Below are 18,307 nucleotides of genomic sequence, written 5' to 3'. Positions count from 1 at the left end.
CTCTCCCTCTCGATCTATAACTCTTGCAGCGCATAAACTCCTGAGAACTTGCTATCCATCCCACTCCCTTTAGTGCACTTGATATCTGCAAAATGCTCTTGTTGTCTATCATGCGTCTGTTTCTAGCTTCTGTGGTGGTTTGTGCTGCGCAACCGCTCGAGGCGCGACAATCGACTAGTTCCTTCACTCTGTATGCGTACGGAGAAGGCATCGGCGGACTTCCTATCTACTACAAAAATGGTATTTCATACATCTGGCTCCAGCTTGCTTCTCTCAGTCGGCATTGTCTGATGTTGCTTATACAGGCACTGCTCAAGTGGCAGATTCGTCCAAAGTCGACACTTCGGCATTAACCCAAGTCTACTGTAAGCCCATCGTCTCCTTCCCTCACAAAGAGACCTCAAAGACAAGAACCATTCTCTAATGCTTCCACAGTCACCTCTTCCGACAGTTCGTCCAGCACCTGGGTAGCCCATCCCGGGTCCGACACCACCACCGTGACCAGCTCTGCCCCCTTTACCACCAACTTGATCTACCTGGCTCAGGGCTCTACATCCAACCCGGTCAGCTTCACCGGCACCTCTGACGCGGCACGATCCGGTAAACTCACCGATGTGTGGTCTTTATACGGCAATTATGTCCTCGTCAGCGTAAGTGGGGCCAACTTTTATGCCAAATCGACCGGCACAGATGGCTTGTATTCCCTCCTTTGGAGTACTTCGGCGGCCGACATGACAGACACAATCTCGCTGACTCTGCGGACCATCGAACCAGCCACTCAGTCGGTGCTCAGCTAAGCGAGTACGGGCGGGCAGAGTTGGGGGCGGGATGTGCTTACGAGTCGAGTCGGGGGTTTGCAGTAGTTAGGTCTTGGCTATGTATGTGCTGGCCAGGAGACGCGGTCCTGTCTACTGTATCTTGATTTATTTTCCGAAAGAATGTTGCGCATGTGATACCTCGTGTGTCTGGGGTAATCTGCCATGTTGGGCATCCGGCCAAGGTCCAGGGTTGCCTGATGAGGCTTAGATATGGAAATGGGGAACTTCGCCCTTCTTTCTTCTGCTATCTTGTTCTGTTTTGAGTCGTCTCCTTTTGGTTCTCACCGTCATCGCGCTGCTATTCTATATTTAGAGATCCGTGCCAAGCAAGCAAAGCATCCCAAGCCTTACGTATGCCTGCTTGATCAGTTTACAGTACCTCACATGAAAGATCGATCAACCGGGTTTTCCGCAAAGGACTATTACTCGATGAGTCATAAGTAAGAGACATCCCACGATAGACATCCCACGATAGCCCCCAAGTCTACAGTAGGTTGCTTTTTCCTACTATACACATACCTCGACGACTGGGGCCACATTTGAGCTGGGATCTGTTTCCAAACGGCATTCGACAAGATGTGACACCGAGTAGAGACTCAAGCCCTCGTCAATGCTTATACTCAAGCATCCGAGGGAAGATACAGCGTGCTGAGCTGGTACTGTGGCTCCCAGGGAGAGATCCTAAGTGGGGCCATGGATCTGAGAGAAGCCAAATGCGGCTTAGCGCCCAGATTCAGCCGAGATCAGCGAACCATGGGCTGAGCCGAGATCCCAAAGCATGTCTCAACGTCCCGAGGGGTTCGGCCAATTGGCTGGTTTCACCCTTCCGATTTGGTTATGTAGCGATTATATGTTTACGGCTGACGGTGGTCGATAAAGGCTTCTACTGTGAATACGTGTGATTCCATAGAAAGCCTAGCATTCAATTACTACACAACCCGGTATTCGACATGGTATATGGGTGAGGGTTGGCAAGAAAGAAGATTATATCAAACAAATGAAGCACAAATACGAAACAGAAAACGCCAGGTGGCTATACGCAACGCATCCCAAGGCTCAAAAAAGAAGGCCCAACACCCATTAGCAAGCAAAGGGTTGGTTGTGGAGGAATCGCAGGAAAAGAAACACAGAATCCAGAGAATATGGAATGGAATAAGGAATGGACTAGACCAGAGTGAAAAAAAAAAAGAAGTTGGAATCACACAGCAAGGCAAAAAAAAGCCGGATCAAATAAAGAAAATGAACCTGATGCAAAAAAGCATTGATATCAAAAAGCAAAACTCCCCAGTCTTCCAGACTCGATAACGCCAAACTCAAATAACATGAAAAAAGTCACCATAGAAAACACCGAATCTCCTTCCCAATCCTTGGTAAATTGATACCCCTAGTAATCCATTGCCTTGACCGAAAAGAAGAAGAGAGAAAAAAAAGGAAAGAAAAAAAGTAAGCAAAGATCGTCCCCTGCTTTCTGTGACCTGGAGTCCTGCTAGCGATAGATAGTCACGTCAAGTTAAACGCGCGTGGAGCGTTTCCGCAGACCAAACTCCTGTTCCTGAAGCTCTCGTATTAAACGAAGACTTTCCTCGTCTGCGTCTTCATCTCCGGTGATATGCTGGGTATGCTTGTGCTGACGAGGGGACAGCGAGGTGGGGGCGTGGCGGTGAAAATGCTTTTCGTACATTGGAGAGCTCTTCTTCGCATGGGATGAAGAAGGGCGCGACGAAAGCTTTCTTGTTGACGGTGGGGGAGCAGGGGTTGTCTTGCGTACACCGATTGTGGAAGAAGTTGCTCGCCCGACGGGTTTGGATGCCCGAGAGGAAGTCATGTCAGGCGCATATCGATCAACGTGTCGAGGCTGGCGAGAGGAATGCCGAGAACTGGAATTCGGTGTGTGAATTGCAGTAGATGTTTCACCTTCCACGGATTGAACAGCATCTCCCTCTTGCATCCCATCGATTTCGTCGGCCAGCGAAGTGGGCGGCGAGACCAATGACGTGGTTGGCTTAGACGACGACACCGAGATGGAGTTCAGATCCTTTGCATCCCCAGAGTCGGGTTGGAAAGTAGGCGGTGACGCATACAAAGCCTCACCGCGAGGCCCCTCGTCTGATTTGAGTTGTGGATTGCTTTGGTCGGCAGGGTTGCTTGGTTCCTGATCATAAGCATCTGTGAAGTTTGGTTGCCTAATTGGTCCCTCGACATCATGACTATAGAAGACAGCCGGTCGTGTGGTAGGTGATGTGCTCTCTTGCTTTGTTTTCTTGGCCGATGCAGGTACTCCATCATCTTCAGCAGGACGCGCTCGCTTGGCGGAAGCATTCGCACGAGGTTTAGAACGTTCTTGGGCCTTGACGGGATCTATACGGCCATATTCATCGTGAATGCAACGACGCTAGTTTCATGTTAGCAGGTGCGATTGAATAGACCTCATTCTACAGGAGGAAGAAAATACCTTGCTTTTCCGACAATCATCGCACGCCTTGCTGCGACCCTTCTTTCCACCAGTTCCATCAGGGCTCAAATCCATGAGTCGGTTAGCAGCCATCGTGGAGTTACCCATCGCCGCAGATTGGAATCTGGCAGAGTTCTCAAATCGATCCATGTCGACAAGAGGATTGTTACTCTGAAATCCGGTCTGAGATGCAATCGCCGCCAAAGAGTTCAGCGCAGAGACTGCATCCTGGGCAAGGGAAGATGGTGTGCTCACCCCAGAGCCAGGCGTGAATGTAGTGGCTGTGACCTGTCCATTGAGCATCATGTCACCAGGCTCATCCTTGTGACGGCATCGAATCCGTCGCTTGCGACATGCATCACAGGCGACGCGCTTTGGACCAAGACCAGAACCTCGTTGCACCACCCGGGGTTTGGAGGCAGCAAGCTCTTTCATGGCGGTGTCTGGAGCATGACTGAACGGCAGGGGTGTTGAGCTTTCGTCTGATGGTCCATCTGATGGCACATAAAGACCGCTGCCGAGCGCGGGATTTGGAGTCACAGAGACTTCATCCGAGGGCCATTGAACCGCTTGTCTTTCGGCATAGGTACGCTGGTTATCGACATTGCGGTCCGATCGGCGGCTGGGTCGACCTGCCGGCTTCTTCTCCGCGAGTGAAACCTTGGGGTTGCTTTCAATAACACCAGGCCTAGTCCAGAGTGGTGCTTTCTCGTTACCACGTTTCCATGCAACCCACATTCCGAATTGTCTGATAACATCCACGGGATCTCCAATAACCCTGGGAATAGAACGTCTGACCGCGTTGCGAGCATCTATGGTGACTCCCCCGTCGACAGTATAGCCGCCTGCAATAAGCGCAGTCCGCAGCAGATACCGAGTCAGCTCAGGCAGACCTTCCAACTCCGCTTGTGAATAGAATCGGGCATTATGATGGGAAGAGCCAGGTGGCTCCTGGTTGGCACGCTCTCCGAATTCATAGTAAATTGGATGCTGACGGTGGAATCGATAGTGCTCATCATGGATAAAAGAATTCACCACATGCGGCGGAATAGGGTCATCTTCCAAATATTTCAAAGCTGTATACCATTGGATCCTTTGGAAAAAGGGGTATCGGAATTTCCTGGGCACTTTCGTGTCCTTTTCAATGCCAAGAATCTTGATTTGCATCCCGTAGTTTAGTCTGGTCAAGAAATTTCCCCCAATGACCAAGCTATTTTCCGGAGTCCAGACTGCATGAATCCAGCCGGACGGAATCAGCATAGTGTCTCCTTCCGATAGATCCACGCGGTAGCATTCCTTGGTTTGATTGCCAAGGAAGATTGAATCCTGGGCAGGAGAGTTACACCACTCTTCATATTTCTTGAGGTGTTTGTCCTTGGGAGGAATGAAGAAGAAAGTCTTCTTGCCCTTTAAAATATGATAGTAGACTGAAGATCCGCCGAAGTCGATGTGGAAGTCAGTATAGCAGTCAGCGACAGACATTAGGCAGTAGAACTGAACCTTGGGATAGTCGCCGACGGCTTGTAGTTCTTCTGGCCATACAGAATCCTGCAGATCCAAGTCACGAACAACCTTGGGACGCTTGATGAGTCTTCCCAGTCTGCTTTGGGATACCTCGAGACTGATGACATTTCTGACCGGTTTGTCGAGCTCTGTGCTCTCGTAGTAGTCGGCCCATTGTTGCATGTTCCACCTCTTGTCTTCTCCTTGTTGAGACTTGACATCGATGACCTCAACTCTTTCTTCAGGACCGTAAAGCTCGGCGACGGCACGAACAGTGAGACCTTTAGGAATGACCATGTCCAAGAGATCTTGGCCACAATCTCCTATTTCTTCAATGTGGGTATCCTGTCTTGGGTGATTGTCGAGTAGCTCATCAAACATCTCTTGGGACACAGCTTCCTCGACCAGAGATTCGAAATCCGGTATCCCCTGGGAAACGGACTCAGTGGTGTTCCAGCAAGCGGGGATTACAATTGGTTCCGTCCATCCATTTCCTCTTTCGAAATATTCTGCAGTAACCAACTCGGGCTTCATGCGAGGAAAACTCTCTGGCTGAAAGCGAATCTTGCCTTGTCGAATGGGCTCGAGGTAGTGATGCTCCAGAGAGTCGCTGGCCGCCTTGACAAGGCCCTGATTGAGACCTGCGTAGTCAATAGCTGTGCGAGCCCGCGAGGATTTGCGCACAAATGTTGTTTGGCCATGGGTTGATCGGCACGGTTGACAAATAAATTTATCAACGGTACGAACTTCCCGGTCGCTCTTAAAGCCGGCGCAAACGATATGGAACCATCGTTTGCATCCATCACAGCCGATCCATGTGTCTTCCTCTTGTTCTTCGGTTTCGACTGGAATGCGAACCATATGGCATGCAGCACAGCTTGCTTGTGTGGTTTCACTTTCCTCCTCTTCCATTTTCAACGGCACAGGTAATGACTTTGGAACCCGAGATTCATTTGCACCGGTCAACTTGAGCTCCAAATGGCCTGTGTGGGTTGTATCAGACGGCGCATGCCAGGTATTGCCTTCGTTTTCATCTTCCCAGACAATAGGCGGGAGGGTGCCTGCACTGGTAGTTGGTCGAATACCACGGATCACAGGACGGGAGATGAAGGCTGATCCGTCTGAACGTGAGCGCATCCGGGATGTGGGAACGTGATCTTCAGCATCATCGCCTTTCCGGTCACCATGTCCCTGATATCCATTGGTAGCAAACCCCACTCGAGCTTGACGAATCGCGTCGCCGGCGGTATGGCAAGACTCATCAATGCTGACTCGCTTCGTCGAATCACTTGGGTGAAAGTTTGTGGGCCGCGCGAGGTTGAGAAGAAGCTCCGCATCCGTTGTCATACTGTCAAATATAGGATGTGGGTTTCCCGGAGGATTTCTTGCCGACCGTGCACGCTTAGCCGGCCTGTCGGAGTCAATAGATTCATGAGGAAATAATGGTACGGCTGATCGGAAGCTGGGAGAGGGCGGATTCGGGGGGAGGGGTGCGAAGGTGGGACTCGTTGCGAGAGCGATCGTCGCAAGCGTGTCGATGGTCGAGTTTGATCGACCGTGGCCTGTCCGAGGTTGTGGATTGTTTTCAGTGGCGTTTCGGTTCGAAATTGAGGTACGTTGGTCGAAATCAAGGCTTGCAGCTCGAGGGCCACTGCGGCCGGTCAAGGCGGAATGGATTTCGGTGGTTGTGGATGGAGTGATAGGTTCGACTGCACGTAATGGAGGGGACGGAGTGCGGTACTGCGGCGGACGACCACCGATGGGGCTCGCGAATGAGGCCGCGCTCATCATCTTCGCGGCCCAGGATTGTATCAGTCAGAGGGAGGATGAAGGATCGGAGGTGCGAAAAGTTGCGCTTGCGGTAGGTGGGTGCAAAGCGGGGATGCAGACCACACAGGCTAGCGAGAGATCGCAGAAGGGAATGTCATTCCTGGCAGAAGCACATGCGCAGGGGAGACCGATCGCGAGATGAAGACTGATATCGATGTAGGATTGAGGGCGAAGAAAGTGTTCGACGAGGTCGAGTCGCGGAGTGGTGCGTTGAGGGGGTTTCGAGCGGGAGGACAAAGGCGCCGGGAGTCGCGCCGCAACCTGCGGGCAGGTAGGGAAGAAGGTGAGATGAAATCCAGTAGCCAGGAATCGATTCCTGCCAACTGGATCAGAAGTGACGAGTATTCCAATGGATAAAGCGCCAGACGAGATGTGAGCGCGCGGTGTTGAAGGAGGAAGCGGGAGCCGAGTAGAGTAGCAACTTTGGTATGTACGCGGTCCGCCTTCAACGCTACATCCCCAAGCTGTAGGGAAGCTCTTAGAAAGAGATTAGTGAGGATAATCAGATATCATTTGCTATTCTGATGACTTTTGTTACCAAGTCCACCCGTTCAAATCTTCGATTTAACCAAGCTATTGCGCCGAGAGCCTGTCAATACGGTCCGATACCATCACGTGCCGGATTCGGCGGCTTCCACACGCTGAATCAGTCACATGACCTGTCACGTATGGTCAGCCACAACTGCCACTAACCGGGATAAGTAAGCGCCAAGCCAAACCTCGTGGTTCGTTCTTGCGTCGTTCTCGTCTGCTCCTCTCTCTTATTCTAACACCAATCGATACCTTGCGTATCTTTTCTCTCTACTCTCATTAAACATCTATTTCACATCTTTTTCACCCTGAGGATGAGCCGCAAGCTCGCCCCCGAAGCCAATCGGTACGTGAGGTCACTTTTTCATGCCCCTCCCGAACCCGGCATGCCAACTATTGCGCATGGAATAGCTGCTAACCTGAGTCTCGTCTTCACAGGATTCTCTTCGCCAAGAACCTCAAGTGAGTGCTCCGTCAATCACCGCTTTCCTCCGGCGTGGTCCTCCGCCAGATTTCAGCCCTACAGCCTGTCGTCTACAATCTTGATCAGATCGTGATCAAACTGTGTTAACAATCGCTAACCTTCTGCCATCAGCTACAACGTAACAGCAGAACAGCTGTTTGACCTCTTCGGAAAATTTGGTCCTATTCGGTAATATGTCCCCGATCTCGTTTCCCAGCTCCACATCTAACACTTTTTACTTGCAGCCAAATTCGCCAGGGTATCGCCAACAACTCCAAGGGCACCGCATTTGTGGTATACGAGGACGTTCACGACGCCAAACAGGCATGCGATAAGCTGAACGGTTTCAATTTCCAGAACCGTTACTTGGTCGGTACGTGTTACACATTGGTCATGGGAATATCAACGACCACACAGAGATAACTGACTCTCGGACTTTAAGTATTGTACCACCAACCAGAGAAGATGCTGCGCACGAAAGAGGACATCTCGGAGAGGCAAGATAACCTAGAACGGCTCAAACAGCAACACGGGATAGAATGATGTGACGACTTTCTTCTCATGATGCCCTGCTCGCATTTCGCTGCGCATGGTGTTGCAACGACTATACTCGATTGCGGCTTGGTTGAGGGGTTTCTGGCGTTCTATTCCCTGGGTTTCTTTTCTATTTTCAGAGGGTATGGTGGGAGGCGGGCTCTGGCCATGTAATAAACCAGATTGATGCGAAAAACACACCCCGCGAGACTTGATTTCTTCTCTGTTTATTCTTCTTACTTAACTATTATTCTTTCTCCAATCCGACCCTCTTTGCTCTACCACCTTACATCGGGAGCTTTCCAGTGGACAGCTTGCTTCCAAGGTTGGGAGACAGACGGCCCATCTGTGAGAAGGTCAACTCCATTCAGTTCCCGCAGCTTCGAGCTCTCATTGCCAGGATGAAAGATTGAAAACCGTATGTGGGCTGTCAAGCTGTCAAGTTGAGCTGTCCCGAAGCCTTGGTGGATGTGTAAATCAGGGTCTCAATACGTAAGGCGGTTGCAGCACTGGGGTAATTGTACCCACCTTCATGCAGAACCAGACTCAGTAGGCGACATGAAGCGAAGGCAGCACTCTTGGGGCCAAAACAGCAGCCTACGAAGTGCATTCAAGATTGCCAAGGCCATGAAACTAGAGGAAACCATCAGCCTCATCCCGCTGCGGGGACTTCCAGGGCTGCCACCGCCCCCAAGGCGCTGTAACCTCACTTCACCTCCACACTGGCAATAGTTCCTGGACATCTTTTCCTTTATACGTGATTTCTATATTGACCCCCTTGCGCTTTCAGTTTCACGTCGAGGGCACGCGTGTGACACCTAGTCACTTGCCTTAAGCCTAGGCGCTAGCTGGACCCTTATCCGACCCTGGTTTCTGCACATGACGCATTCCGTTTGAAATCCCCCGCCACCTTCCTTTTGGCTGAGAAACGATGGAAGACGCGACTGCTGCCCTGGCTACGATAGCCACCTCCGCACTCATCGCTACCACCAGTCTCGCCTCTCCAACACCATCAAGCATGCACACACTATTGTATCATGGAACAACCCCGGCAGAGGACCCAGACGAGGGAGGAGGTGAATGCAAGCTGCTCGGTCCGTTCTCGGTATTTGTGCAGGTTGCGCTCGGAGGACTTGCGCTATTATCTCTGGTCTTCAAAAGGTGGAGAGAACGACCACAGCGACCACTCAAGGTGTGGTCCTTTGATGTATCAAAGCAGGTGTTTGGGTCGGTGATGCTTCACATGGCCAACCTGCTTATGTCTATGTTTTCGGCTGGCCAGCTTGAGATACAGAAACAGTATAAGCCGAATCCCTGCTCATTCTACCTGCTCAACTTGGGTATTGACGTGAGTTCTGATATTGCCGATCTCAAGGACTGCAAATTAACCCGTTTCAACAGACTACTCTCGGTATCCCGATTCTGATCCTTATTCTCCGTGTTCTCAACTATTTCGCCTCTTACACAATACTCGCCAATCCGCCAGAATCAATAGAATCAGGAAACTACGGCCATCCTCCGCGCGCGACATGGTGGCTCAAACAGTCCATTATCTACTTTATGGGGTTGTTTAGCATGAAAATATGCGTCTTCTTCCTCATCCAACTCTTGCCTTTCATCGTCAAGTTCGGCGACTGGGCCTTACGATGGACAGAGGGAAACACAGCCGTCCAAATATTCTTCGTGATGCTTCTTTTCCCAGTCATCATGAACGCGATTCAATACTACATCATCGATATATTTATCAAGAAACCGATCTCGCACGGCATGTACACGACCGATGACTCGAGCGCAGAAGGGAGCACATCCGACGATGCTCAGCGCCGGGAGGCCCTTCTTGATGGTCTGGACGAGTCATATTCCACCGACTCGGATGATGAAACGCCAATACTTTCAAAACCAAAGGCTACTATGCATACGGTGAAGGAATCGGAGCACCAACTTACGGAGGACCATTCACCTGTTCCTCCATATGAACCCCCTAGCTCGAGCAGTAGTCGTGTTGACCCTGACTCAAAGTCTAGTGCTACACACACTTAAATAGCTTGCTTCAATATGCCTGTGCTCTGGAGTTTGAATATTGACTTCTTTACACATCTTTTTATGACTTTGAACGTGTATACGATTTGCTCGAATACGAATCTGAGTTTAGTTTTTCTTATATCAATAACCCGACCGAGTGTCTGAGCTATATTTTCAATCTTGGCTCGCACAATCTGGTTAGAAGAACAAGTAATTCAGAGTTAAACCACACTATCAGTCGATTAAAGCTGATCGCATTGATATAGATGTTACGAAATGCAAGTCCATATACCGCTTTCTACACCGCTCTATTCTGCCACAATCGGAAAAATCAAAGAAGAAAAATATTCTAGCTCCGCCTCAGGATTGTCGACGGCTTACAATTGCTTAATTGTATCCAACTATTTTCATCTGGCGGACCCTGAAAGTACTTGCGTTGAAATTGCAGTGCTTTGCATACCCGCCATCATGCCTAAAACAGGGCTGAAGGAAAAGACGAAGCGGTCGACCAAGCAGTCCCCGCTCGAGACAGCCAAGTTCCACCCGGAAGATTTAGATGTCGATATGAATGATGAGACAAGTTCTGACGAGGAGAGCGAGCCTGAGAAGGATGAGGCCGAGAAGAAGCTTGAGCGCATGCTGTTCGGCGACGATGAGGGGTTCATGGGCGCATTGAAGAACCAACAAGCCCGTGAGGCCGGCATGGCTCTCACTTTGCATAGCGACGATGAGAGCGGCGCTGAGGAGGATGAGGAGGACCAAGAAGCCATTGATGGAATGGCCGATTCAGACGTATGCGATTTACACACTTCAAACCATCAAAACTATAAACTAACACTTCATTTGATCTAGCTTTTCTTCCTCGACTCCGGTGCTCCCACAACAACAGACATCATTCCCTCCGAGGCCTCGGATGCTGAAGAAGAGGAGGAAGAGGCCGAGCCCGCCGTGTGGTACGATAGTGATGACGACCGCCTCGCCGTATCGCTAGCAAGCCAGGCCCGCCTGCGCAAACTGCGCACCACCGAATCAGAAGATGTGGTTAGCGGCAAGGAATATATCCGTCGCCTGCGCAGGCAATTCGAGCAACTTCACCCAACACCCGAGTGGGCTACCCCCGAGCTGGCACCGAAGCGCCGTAAGACCGACTCGGACTCGGAAAGCGATATCGAGTCAGACGATGAGAACGAGCAGCTGTCTATGCAGCCCTTGGCCAAGCTCCTCCAGAACGCCTCCGACCTAACCCGCATAGAAGACAACGCAAAGTCAGGCGGCAAGCGCAAGTTGCGACAAGAGGTTCTCGACATTCAGAGACTGAAGGACGTTGGCAAATCCCAACCGGTAAGCACCTCAATCTCAGACCTGACAACTAGATCCAAACTAACATCTTGCAGTCCTCTGTCGACTCTCTGACCTTCCACCCCCACTACCCCCTCCTGCTCTCCTCTGGGCCAGCCTCGACCCTCTTCCTGCACCACATCTCCCCCTCCGCACCTGCACCAAACCCGCTCTTAACCTCCCTGCACATCAAGCGCACACCAATCCACACGTCAGCCTTCGCCCCACCAACAGGCAACAAAATCTTCGCGTCCGGACGCCGCCGCTACTTCCACATCTGGGACCTGGACACCGGCAAAGTCGACAAAGTCAACGGCACCTCAGACCGCAAACAAGAACAAAAATCCATGGAACGCTTCAAGCTCTCCCCTTGCGGCCGGTATATCGGCCTCGTCGGTACATCCCGCAAAGGAGGCGGTCTAATCAACGTCCTAGACGCAAACACAGCGCAATGGATAGCGCAAGTGCGCGTCGATGGCCGCGGTGGTGTAGCCGATTTCGCCTGGTGGTCCGACGGCGAGGGTATGACAGTAGCAAGCAAGAACGGAGAAGTATCAGAATGGGACGGCCGGATTGGTCGCGTCGTCGCACGCTGGGTTGACGCCGGTGCAGTGGGCACAACAGTGCTCGCTCTGGGCGGACGATCCGGCCGTGCCCATTTCGGCGGAGATCGCTGGATTGCCATCGGTTCTTCCAGTGGTGTTGTCAATATCTACGACCGACGGGAATGGGCGACTGCCTACGCCAATGCTTCTGCTGCGGAGCGCGAGGCTGCTGCTCAAGTTGGAATTCCGCGTGCGCCTACGCCTGCACGTATCTTGGATCAGCTTACTACACCTATCAGTCACCTTGTCTTCGCGCCTGATGGGCAGATGATGGTGATGGCTAGTCGGTGGAAGCGTGATGCTCTCAGACTTGGTATGTTTTTGTTTCTCCCTCATCTATTTAAGTGGCCTTAGATCGAGTTGCTAACTGGTGCTCTAGTTCACCTTCCTACTTGCACGGTTTACCGTAACTGGCCTACGTCCAACACGCCTCTTGGTCGGATTTCGTCTGTGGCAATCTCGCCTAACTCTGAGCAGTTGGCTGTTGCTAATGAGCAGGGCAATATCCGTATGTGGGAGATTCGGGGGTAGATTTTGCATTTTATATGTAATCTAAAATATATCTTCATGTTTTGTCATTATTTCGTGGTGCTTAGGTGTACCATTGTAGATTTTTCGCTAGCATAAACTAGAGATTGACATGTCCAAGTGGTCTCATTGTATGACTTGCCAAGTCACTTTGATCTAGTTCGCACCCTAATCCAAATCCATACCTCAATCCTCAAGGGACCATCAAAACACCGAAAAGGATCTATAGCACCAAAGAAGAAAAGTGTAATTGTTGATAAGTGTCTAGCAAAGATGAACAAGCACGCAAACGCCAACCAAAACCAGAGATCAAAAAGACCAGGCAAAGGGAATCAGGAATGGAGAGAAAATATCATCAGGAAAGCCAGGTAACACGCCACATCACATGCAAGTCGTGTTGAAATCAGATAAATGGTCATGGTATCGTTCGTAAGGAGAGGTCTATACTGCTGGCCTTTGATCAAGGATTCAGTAACACAAGGGGTATATATGAGAGAGATGTAAAAAAGCAGAGAGAAATGAGGAATGTAGAACGGGTAGGGCACGGGGGCAAGAATATATCCAGCGAAAGAATCTCCACGCTGTCTGGGACGGGTGTAGATGGGTTGCTCGGGGGGATAATATGGGTCAAGGTGTGAGGGGATACGGGTGCCATTGACAGCTGGACCATTCATCAAGAGTTACTCTCCTGGCCCGCTCGACCCCCATCGCTGTGGACGCTTCCCTTGCTCGACGTAGTTCTTGATAATGCAGGGAGCGTGATCAGGTCCTTGGCAAACCTTGTGACGGTTGAGGTGCTTGAACCGGGGCCCTGTCGGCCCATTGACATAGTGGTATTGGCCGGCAAATCGATACTGGCGGGGGTCACCTAAGTGATAGAACTTATCACCCCAGTGGCCTTTGAAATAGAACCATTCAGTAGGGGCAGAGGGACTGAAGGTAGAGGCGCGCAGGTTATCTTCGTCGAAATCATAGGTGTAGGCATGGGAGTTAAGCAAAGGATCCCATAGTGGGCCGCGGTCTGTCACGTCGTGCAAGAGTCCCCAGGGGAGAATATACTCGTGGACGCCGGCCGTGGCATACATGGCGTGGCTACCCTCGGCAGAGTAGATGACCGGCTGCAAGGGATGTTAGGCATGGAACTCTCAATTCCCATGATACTTACTCGTTGCCCGATCTTTTCCACCGCCTCATAGCTGTACGCTTCCCCACCTTGATGAGCACTGAAGAAGAGCGATTTCGGGCTGCCATTGTGAAATCGGACCAGACAATGCTCCCAATCGCCGACGTGGTTCCCAAAGCGCACATTGGCGACGGTGTTGCCGAGATTGAAGCTGTAGAAGTAGAACCAGAAGGCATCAATGATGCCATTGCCCTTGTCCATCACTACCAGGATTGCTGGGGCATCGCTCCGACCCCCGCCCCCTCATCTCGTATCTCCTTGCCGCTGTATCGTTTGCGCAGTTCCTCTTTGAGTATGCGCTGCGCTTCTTGATGCTGATCCGGGGTGTCATCTGTCGGGATCGTGCCCGGCTGCGTGAAATCGTACCATTGGGCCCGATCTTCCTTGGTATCGCCTGGAATCTCCCCGTCGACCCGTCCATCCCAATCAGACCACGATTCCTGCCTGGTCCCACCCTCTGGGATATTTCCCTCGCCCTCCAGCCACGGCGGTCGACTCTGGACATCATCCTGGCTCGTCAAGTAGACGGGCCAGCCCTTTTCCCACTGATTCAGATCATCCAGATTACTCAAGGTGGGGTACGCCCCATTGAGGTCAATGGGGGTATAATTGAGCGAGGGTGTGGTGTGATGCAGATGCTCGGCGATGTCGCCCGGCCAAAACTGCTCGCCAGAATAAAGATGCACGAGTGGGGCGTAGTGAAAAACAAAGTCGGGGATCTGCCGAGCCCGGCGTTCAGCGTCCCCGCGCCAGAACGACCGCCAGCCATCCGACTCGGACCCCGTCCAGCCCGTCGGATCGCGTTGTCCAAAGGAGCCCTTGGCCAGGTGTAAATGGGCGGCACCGCACACACTCAGCCATCGACAGGCCTTGCGGTCGAACCAGGACCGTGAACTCGCAATCCAGTGCTGCTCGTCCCGGTCCTCTGCATACCACACAAACGCCGCTGGTTTGGTGATATGGGCTATGCTGTTGATGGAGACGTAGGCGATCAAGGTGAGCAGCAGGGCAATAATTGCCTTGGCCTTCCGGGTCATCTGGATGGAGCCAACATAGACTGTGTGTGTATCAATGTGCCAATGTGTCAATGTGTGGATCGAGGCCAAGGGAGATGGGACTAGAGATAAGAGCGAGCACACATAGACACCCAAAAAAAAAAAAGGGGAAAACCAGGAATTCCACAAATTCCACAGAATCACAAGAGAAAGAGAGAGAAAAAAGAGACCTCTAAAGGGTCCAGAGCGGCAGACCGGGAACGTGCGGAAATGCTTCAGACCATAGGTCAACTTGCATATGCTTATCCGCCCAAAGCCGGTGAGGGATGGGAGATCATAAGGCTGAGGTGGATATGGACAGGGACGAAGAGGTCCATGTCCATATGGGCATTGGAGTCATAGTATGATAGTATTATATATTATATTATATTAATACATATATATATACTACCCGTAAACTACAGAATCCGGAGAATGTCACCGCAACCAGCCCTTTTGAAGCGTTTGCCACTGGACTGACCGGGTTATTTGTTGATCTCACCGCTTGCCGCTGACTCAGATCTTATCGCATGCGGCAGATTGCCTCAGTGGAGTTCATTCCTCCATCATGGACGAGGAATATGAGTATGAATATGGCCCAGAGACAGAGGTGAGAGGCCGTGCCGGGGAGACAGGGATGACCTCGTGCTAACTCGCCCGATAGACCTTCTATCTCAACCTGGACTTGAGCTCGCATCACGGCGCATTACGACCCCCCGCCGTCGCGACAAATCCTCCACCGACCAGATCGATGGCGGCAGAGACCCCGAAGCCTTCACCTCGGTCGGCAGTACCGAAAGAGGGGACTTTGCAGAGGAGCGAATCCAGATTCTCGGTCTACACACGTGCAACCCCGTCGTGTCGTACTACAACCAAATCTTCAGCTGCTCGTGGGCCGACCAGATCGGGACCGAACTGGTCTTCGCCAACCCCGACACAGACCCAGACATGAACAATCACCCCACAGAGCCGTTGCACCGGGGGCCCTCCTACGAGCTAATCGCCGCCAACAGCGCCAAGATCCTCGGTCGCAAAGCCACCCTCATCCCATCGGGATCGGACCCAAACCTAAACGCGGCCTCTCAGGGTTCCACGTCCCAAGGCGTGCCCCGACGAGCCGCCCCGACGCACCAGGTGCACTTTATCCAACGTCTGCAGCAGATCAAGTCGACCAAGGGAGATTCGGATACCGTCCGCACGGTCCTGAGTACCCGGCGCAACGTGAACATTGGTGACCGGGTGAGTGGCTGGGCTCGCACCGAAGCACAGATGGCCGAGATTGAGCGACTCAACCAACGTGCCCTCCAAGGGGATCCGGAGGCGCAGGCGACGTTGGAGCAGTTGATCCAAGAGCTGAATGCACCTGACAGTTCTGAATCGGATCAGTCTAGTGACGAGAGCTCTGCATCCTGAGATGCACACCGACACGAGATCGATTATCATGAGACGAAATTGCCAGGAGTATTGTCGCCGGAGAACACGATGAACAGTCCAATTGCATGGGTCTGGCCCTGACCTCCATACGCAACACATCAAGCACCCCCAAACACGGAAGCCCGGGATAGAAAACATCAACATCCGGCCCTCGGATATCGGATATCATTTGACATCCACGCTCGTCAAATCCATCGTGGGAAATTGCCGGTAAGCCGAGGGCTCTAACTCGAAAGAGCGATATGCTCCATCTTCAGAAGTACCCAGTCCAAGAATCAAACATGTACAATTTATTCAAGCCTATTTTTCCAATCAATCCCCATTCGTCCAGGTACAGTACAGTATTTAAACGCAAGCGCAGGAACAACAAAGCCGAGAATCCCCTACAAGCCCCACGCGAACAGTGCCATTGGGCCCGGTTAGCTTCACTTGATAGCTCGTAGCTGATCCCTGACCTTTCACGTAGCCGAGTGGTAACGTCATGCCATAACTCAATGCATGGATTATATCCCTGATCTCGCCTGTTATCCCTGAAGGTAAACCCTATTCCACCATTCAATCCAAGACACTTTTCGTGGGCTCCAATTGTATTTCTCTTTCTTTCATCCGGCAAGTATTTCCGGAATTGAGCCCGTGTAGACTTGTTATTTTCCTTGAAGGTGTGACGTCGTGATCGGTAGGATCTTCATAGGTAGTCGATCTCATTGTTGGGTTCATGGAAGGTCCTTTATTTGGTGCACCGGGGTAGAGGCCAGAGGGTGTTGTACATGTATCTGGTACTTGTCAGTTAACTTCCCTTATCTGGTACTTGTGTCCGAGTCCTGTGATCTTCTTCTACAGCTTATGAATACAAACATACTACAATTACAGCAAAACAGAGTGTAATATAAGAATATTTCAATTATGAGGATACATAGAGTATCAAAGACACCATTCAAAGAACCCCGGGGATCTCAGATGACCACCAGAAACTCCCCAGACTTTTTGAATCCCAGTCAGAACAGGAAACCAGGGCGATAAAGGGCCACGCCGCCATGCACTCGCTAAATCCAACCGGCGGCATGAACAAGAGCAAAATAAAAAGAAAGACATAGGCTAAAGACATCGCACATGTCCAGGACATGAAATGAGACCGAACAGGAGGATGTGATCCAAATCTCACTGCATCATATGCAGCAGTAAGATCCGGCCACAGACCAGAAACCAGGTAAAGAAATGTTGATACAGATAACTCGCAAGCCCCGAAAACAACCGAAAGCAGTCAAAGAAGGAGAGAGGATTTATTCCAGAGACAGACTGGGAATATCAGCGAAAGACCCCTTCTTACTCCCCTTGGCGAAAGCGACTGGGGAGGGAGGCGGTGCAGGAGGCATACCGTCCACGAGGGTGGAGCGGGTCTTTTCTGGTTTTTGGGCTGAGGTTGTCATCATGGCGCGGGAGATATCTTGAGGGAAGAAAGCTGGGGGCATGACGGGGGTGGCGGTTTTGGTTGAGACGGAGGCCATTGTGTGGGTGGTATAAGATGTGGATAGAGGTATAGATAGAAGAGGTTGAGGTTGTCGAAAGCGGTTGGGTTGGTTTTGTGTCGTGCAAGGTAGGTGTAGTATATCGACGGACAAAGAGCAGCAGCAAGATGAAATATGAAAGGCGGACCGAGCCAACGGCACTTTTATACCAGGGAGTAGTGTATGGAAGTTGAAAAAGCGATATGCCGGGCGTGATAGTAAAGCGTGACCGAACAACCTCGGCAAAAACAAGTGGCAGAGGTTTGACGTATAACAGTTGATCGTGTCGGGGTATGAGCTGGATTCACAAGATCGAGTTAGCATCTGATGTGATATATAGGGCTTTTGTACTCTGGCATATGCTTCGTGTTTCCGAACTTGCCCGAGCAGGACCCGATCTCGGTGGATCGGGTCGGAGGGGATGTGCGGGTATTGGATGTATGGGGGACGGTATATGGAGTAAGAGGTGATGACTCACATGAGATTTGAATTGCTGTCGGGTTGGTTCAGGTGAGGGAATGGGATGT

The 18,307-nt window shown here is 51.3% G+C and overlaps 9 protein-coding genes across 9 annotated transcripts; 6 read left to right on the top strand and 3 right to left on the bottom strand.

Annotated features, from left to right (window-relative positions):
- Positions 1 to 92: 92 nt before the first annotated feature.
- Positions 93 to 797, top strand: N7511_005908 (uncharacterized protein; the record flags this gene model as incomplete). Its single annotated transcript, XM_057128285.1, has 2 exons — positions 93 to 240; positions 412 to 797. The coding sequence occupies 2 exons, from the start codon at positions 93 to 95 to the stop codon at positions 795 to 797; spliced, it is 534 nt and encodes a 177-aa protein (XP_056984802.1).
- A 1,531-nt stretch (positions 798 to 2,328) lies between these two features.
- On the bottom strand, positions 2,329 to 6,564 carry jhd1 ([Histone H3]-lysine-36 demethylase; the record flags this gene model as incomplete). The annotated part of the gene is made up of 2 exons (XM_057128284.1): positions 2,329 to 3,210; positions 3,271 to 6,564. 2 exons carry the CDS (start codon positions 6,562 to 6,564, stop codon positions 2,329 to 2,331), a joined length of 4,176 nt encoding a protein of 1,391 aa, XP_056984801.1.
- On the top strand, positions 6,533 to 6,960 carry N7511_005906 (uncharacterized protein; the record flags this gene model as incomplete). Its single annotated transcript, XM_057128283.1, has 2 exons — positions 6,533 to 6,634; positions 6,676 to 6,960. The coding sequence occupies 2 exons, from the start codon at positions 6,533 to 6,535 to the stop codon at positions 6,958 to 6,960; spliced, it is 387 nt and encodes a 128-aa protein (XP_056984800.1).
- Positions 6,961 to 7,448: 488 nt separating this feature from the next.
- Positions 7,449 to 8,238, top strand: N7511_005905 (putative pre-mRNA branch site protein p14; the record flags this gene model as incomplete). Its single annotated transcript, XM_057128282.1, has 5 exons — positions 7,449 to 7,480; positions 7,573 to 7,596; positions 7,730 to 7,786; positions 7,843 to 7,970; positions 8,040 to 8,238. The coding sequence occupies 5 exons, from the start codon at positions 7,449 to 7,451 to the stop codon at positions 8,138 to 8,140; spliced, it is 342 nt and encodes a 113-aa protein (XP_056984799.1). The 3' UTR covers positions 8,141 to 8,238.
- Positions 8,239 to 9,062: 824 nt separating this feature from the next.
- Positions 9,063 to 10,171, top strand: N7511_005904 (STIMATE family protein; the record flags this gene model as incomplete). Its single annotated transcript, XM_057128281.1, has 2 exons — positions 9,063 to 9,479; positions 9,533 to 10,171. The coding sequence occupies 2 exons, from the start codon at positions 9,063 to 9,065 to the stop codon at positions 10,169 to 10,171; spliced, it is 1,056 nt and encodes a 351-aa protein (XP_056984798.1).
- Positions 10,172 to 10,621: 450 nt separating this feature from the next.
- Positions 10,622 to 12,627, top strand: N7511_005903 (WD40 repeat domain-containing protein; the record flags this gene model as incomplete). The annotated part of the gene is made up of 4 exons (XM_057128280.1): positions 10,622 to 10,945; positions 11,006 to 11,494; positions 11,548 to 12,409; positions 12,476 to 12,627. The coding sequence occupies 4 exons, from the start codon at positions 10,622 to 10,624 to the stop codon at positions 12,625 to 12,627; spliced, it is 1,827 nt and encodes a 608-aa protein (XP_056984797.1).
- Positions 12,628 to 13,304: 677 nt separating this feature from the next.
- Positions 13,305 to 14,844, bottom strand: N7511_005902 (uncharacterized protein; the record flags this gene model as incomplete). The annotated part of the gene is made up of 3 exons (XM_057128279.1): positions 13,305 to 13,742; positions 13,790 to 13,958; positions 14,015 to 14,844. The coding sequence occupies 3 exons, from the start codon at positions 14,842 to 14,844 to the stop codon at positions 13,305 to 13,307; spliced, it is 1,437 nt and encodes a 478-aa protein (XP_056984796.1).
- A 565-nt stretch (positions 14,845 to 15,409) lies between these two features.
- On the top strand, positions 15,410 to 16,254 carry N7511_005901 (TFIIIC subunit 6 family protein; the record flags this gene model as incomplete). The annotated part of the gene is made up of 2 exons (XM_057128278.1): positions 15,410 to 15,461; positions 15,506 to 16,254. The coding sequence occupies 2 exons, from the start codon at positions 15,410 to 15,412 to the stop codon at positions 16,252 to 16,254; spliced, it is 801 nt and encodes a 266-aa protein (XP_056984795.1).
- A 1,301-nt stretch (positions 16,255 to 17,555) lies between these two features.
- N7511_005900 (uncharacterized protein) lies at positions 17,556 to 17,780 on the bottom strand (the record flags this gene model as incomplete). Its single annotated transcript, XM_057128277.1, has 1 exon — positions 17,556 to 17,780. One exon carries the CDS (start codon positions 17,778 to 17,780, stop codon positions 17,556 to 17,558), a length of 225 nt encoding a protein of 74 aa, XP_056984794.1.
- Positions 17,781 to 18,307: the final 527 nt, after the last annotated feature.

The sequence above is a fragment of the Penicillium nucicola genome (assembly GCF_028828085.1).
Source record: "Penicillium nucicola strain IBT 29836 chromosome Unknown utg000005l, whole genome shotgun sequence".
NCBI classification, from domain to species: Eukaryota; Fungi; Ascomycota; class Eurotiomycetes; order Eurotiales; family Aspergillaceae; genus Penicillium; species Penicillium nucicola.
This window is presented reverse-complemented; position numbering and strand designations above follow the sequence as displayed.